The 2,969-nt window shown below is 39.6% G+C and overlaps 1 protein-coding gene across 1 annotated transcript; it reads right to left on the bottom strand.

Annotated features, from left to right (window-relative positions):
• Positions 1-254: 254 nt before the first annotated feature.
• Positions 255-2,042, bottom strand: LOC106879608 (uncharacterized). Its single transcript, XM_014929259.2, has one exon. The coding sequence runs from the start codon at positions 1,384-1,386 to the stop codon at positions 889-891; it is 498 nt and encodes a 165-aa protein (XP_014784745.1). The 5' UTR covers positions 1,387-2,042; the 3' UTR covers positions 255-888.
• Positions 2,043-2,969: the final 927 nt, after the last annotated feature.

Below are 2,969 nucleotides of genomic sequence, written 5' to 3'. Positions count from 1 at the left end.
AAAAAAAAAAAAAAATTCAAATGAAAAATGTTCCTATAGTGTTTTCCTTCTTAGTGTCTGGAACAAATTGTAGTGTCATCATCATCATAATCATCATCATCGTCATCATCATCATCATCATCATCATCAGATCGGTAATTAATTCATCTGAAAAATTAATTCTGTGGGTGATGTTTGGGGTTGTTTGCTGACTCCTGTAGGCCGCTTTAAAAAGCACAAAAAATAAATAGAAATAAATGTTTTTTTTTCTGATGTTTTTTTTTGTTTTGTTTTTTTTTACTGTGAACTTCCTCCCTGGAGGGTCTTTCTTCCCTTTTTTTTTTTTGAAAAACAAAACGTAGATGATTTTTTTTCTCCTTCTTTTAACAAGACCCAGGGTAGTCATCTGGTTTCTGGATATTTTTCTTCTATCACCACGTTTTCTGTCTCTCTCTCTCTCTCTGTCGGTCTCTCTTTCCTTGCTGTTATCCATTCTTTCTTTTTCTTCAGGGTATTCTTATTCAGTAAAAGTCTTTCAAAGAACTTTGTTTTGTTTTTTTCTTCCCCCTCTTGAAAACAAAAGTAATTAAAAATGAGAAGAAAAGAAAGAAAAAAATCTTCCTTTCTGTATTTTTTTCAATTTTTTCCTCTTCAGCTTCTCCGTCATTTTTCACCATTTAAATATAGAAAAAAAATATATCCAACCTTCCACTTCTTTCAAAGGAGTTCGAAAGAAGAGAAAGATAAAGAACTTTAAATGGGAATGCTGGATTTTGTAAGAACAAAAGAACACGGATATATATAAATATACACATTCATAGAGAAATGTATATATGTTATATATATTTTACTTCGTTAAAAATGTGCATGTGTAGATATTTATACATACACTGAGGGAACTTCCAACGTTCAAACATCTTCGTCTTCGTCATATTCTTTCAGAGTTGGTAGAACAGGAGACTTTGGTATGGGTACCGTCATTTCGGGTACGACTGAGGGTTTCGATAGGCAGCAACGATTATTTTTGTAAGATTTATACGACAAAGCCTTCACCCATTCATCTGTTTCACGCTCGGTTTCGCATTCGAATACAATGGTACAACCTTCACTGTTATTCGGAATTATAACAAAGCGATTTCCTTTCTGTGAATCTTTGGTCACTACACATCTCTTGATACGGATGAAAGCGGAAGCATTACAGAATTTCTTGTCGCGGTAGATGACAGCAAAGTGTTCGAATCCGCTCCAGTAGACATTGACAAAAACGGCCAGTTGTCTGTTTGGCCCTATGATTAGGTAGAGATGGCCACATTTTACAGGTGCGCCCTGTTCGTTTGGCAACGGCATGTTTTCGTCAACAGCAGAGAGAGATGCTGGTAAGGCGTCGATACAAGGAAAACCCTTCATTGTTGTGTCAGGAGAATAATATATGTTAGCAATAAATGCTGTCGTGTTTCCAAATAAAATTCAATATAGTGTTTTATGATGAAAATAAAAACTCCACCTTACGTTTTTAGTAAGATCGTAGTATAGAAGGCAAGTTATATATATATATACGAAGGTACAATATATATATGGGTAAGACGAATGAAAGAACAAAATAAACTTGTTGCGAATTGTAGTAGAGTAAACGAGAAACGATCAGTTTAGAGTAGAATCTCACACGGCATGGAAACTAAATGACTCGAGTGTTGTGGTTGTGGTTTTATAAACCCAGCTTGGCTGCTGATTATAGACTTGTTTCAGGTCACTGTCTGAAATGGCAAGCCTGCTAGCTTAGCTTATTTATATACAGACACGGATATGAGGTTAGAAAGGTGCGTGAGCGCGCTAGCGAGCGAATAGCTGTATGAGTATGTGAGTGTGTGAGTGTGTGCGAGCGCGCGAGTGGCTGTATGAGTGAAGGGTAAGCGCGAATAGATTGTATGAGTATGCGTGTGTGAGTTTGCTGTGACTGCGCTCGATGCTTCTGGTTATGCGTGTGTGCAACTGTTCTAACAGCCTGTGGCTGTGTCTGTGTGAGCGTTTGTATGAGTGTGTGTGTGAGCGTGTTTGTATGTATATGCGTGTGTGCAACTGCCTGTGGCTGTGTTTATGTCTGCTTCAGAGTATGTGCACGTGTGTGTGTGTGTATGTGTGTGTGCTCGTGTGATTGTATGTCTGTGAGTGCGCGCGCGATTACTCTTGCCGCCTGTGGCTATGTAAGTGTGTGTGACATGTGCATATATGTATAAGTATATGTTTATGTGTTTGCGCGTGCTCCTATGTGTGTGTGAAGGTACTTATATATTTACTGCGTACGTAGCAGCATGACCTCTGAACATTATGCAAAATACAAAGGTCAGCCTCGTTCTAGTATTAAACAGTGGGATGTTTTATTTCGTAATACAATTTTTAACCATTCAGACCTCCTTCATCTCACCACTACCACCACCACCACCACTACCACTTCTACTACTATGCGTGTGTGTCTAACGGTCTGCGACTACGCTGAGCTGGCATGGGAAGCACACACGCACTTGGCCGAGTGCACACATGCACGAAGAGACACACACACACATAATACTGTACACATACTGGACAATTTATATATGCATGTGTGTGTGTGTGTGTGCGCGCGTGTTGTTTATGTGTGCAAGTGTGTTTGTGTGTGCGTGTGTGACTGTATGTATAGTATCATGTGCTTGTGCCTGTCACAGTATGTGTATAGTATCATGTGCTTATGTGTGTGTGTCGTGTGTGTATAACTGTGTGCGTGTGACTGTGCGTGCGCGTGTGAGTGTATGTACATAAGCGCAGGCATGTCTTCGTGGTTGAGAAACCCGCTATGCAAACCACGTGGTTTCGGGTTCAGTCCGAACGCCGTCTGTATGAATTCGGTGGACGGAAACTGGAAGCCTGTTTTATATATATATATATGTGTGTGTGTGTGTATACTTTTACTTGTTTCAGTCATTTGACTGCGGCCATGCTGGAGCACCGCCTTTAGT

The sequence above is a fragment of the Octopus bimaculoides genome, chromosome 7, assembly GCF_001194135.2.
Source record: "Octopus bimaculoides isolate UCB-OBI-ISO-001 chromosome 7, ASM119413v2, whole genome shotgun sequence".
Taxonomy (NCBI): domain Eukaryota; kingdom Metazoa; phylum Mollusca; class Cephalopoda; order Octopoda; family Octopodidae; genus Octopus; species Octopus bimaculoides.
The sequence above is the reverse complement of the archived record's forward strand: the minus strand, read 5'-3'. Positions and strand labels throughout refer to the sequence as shown.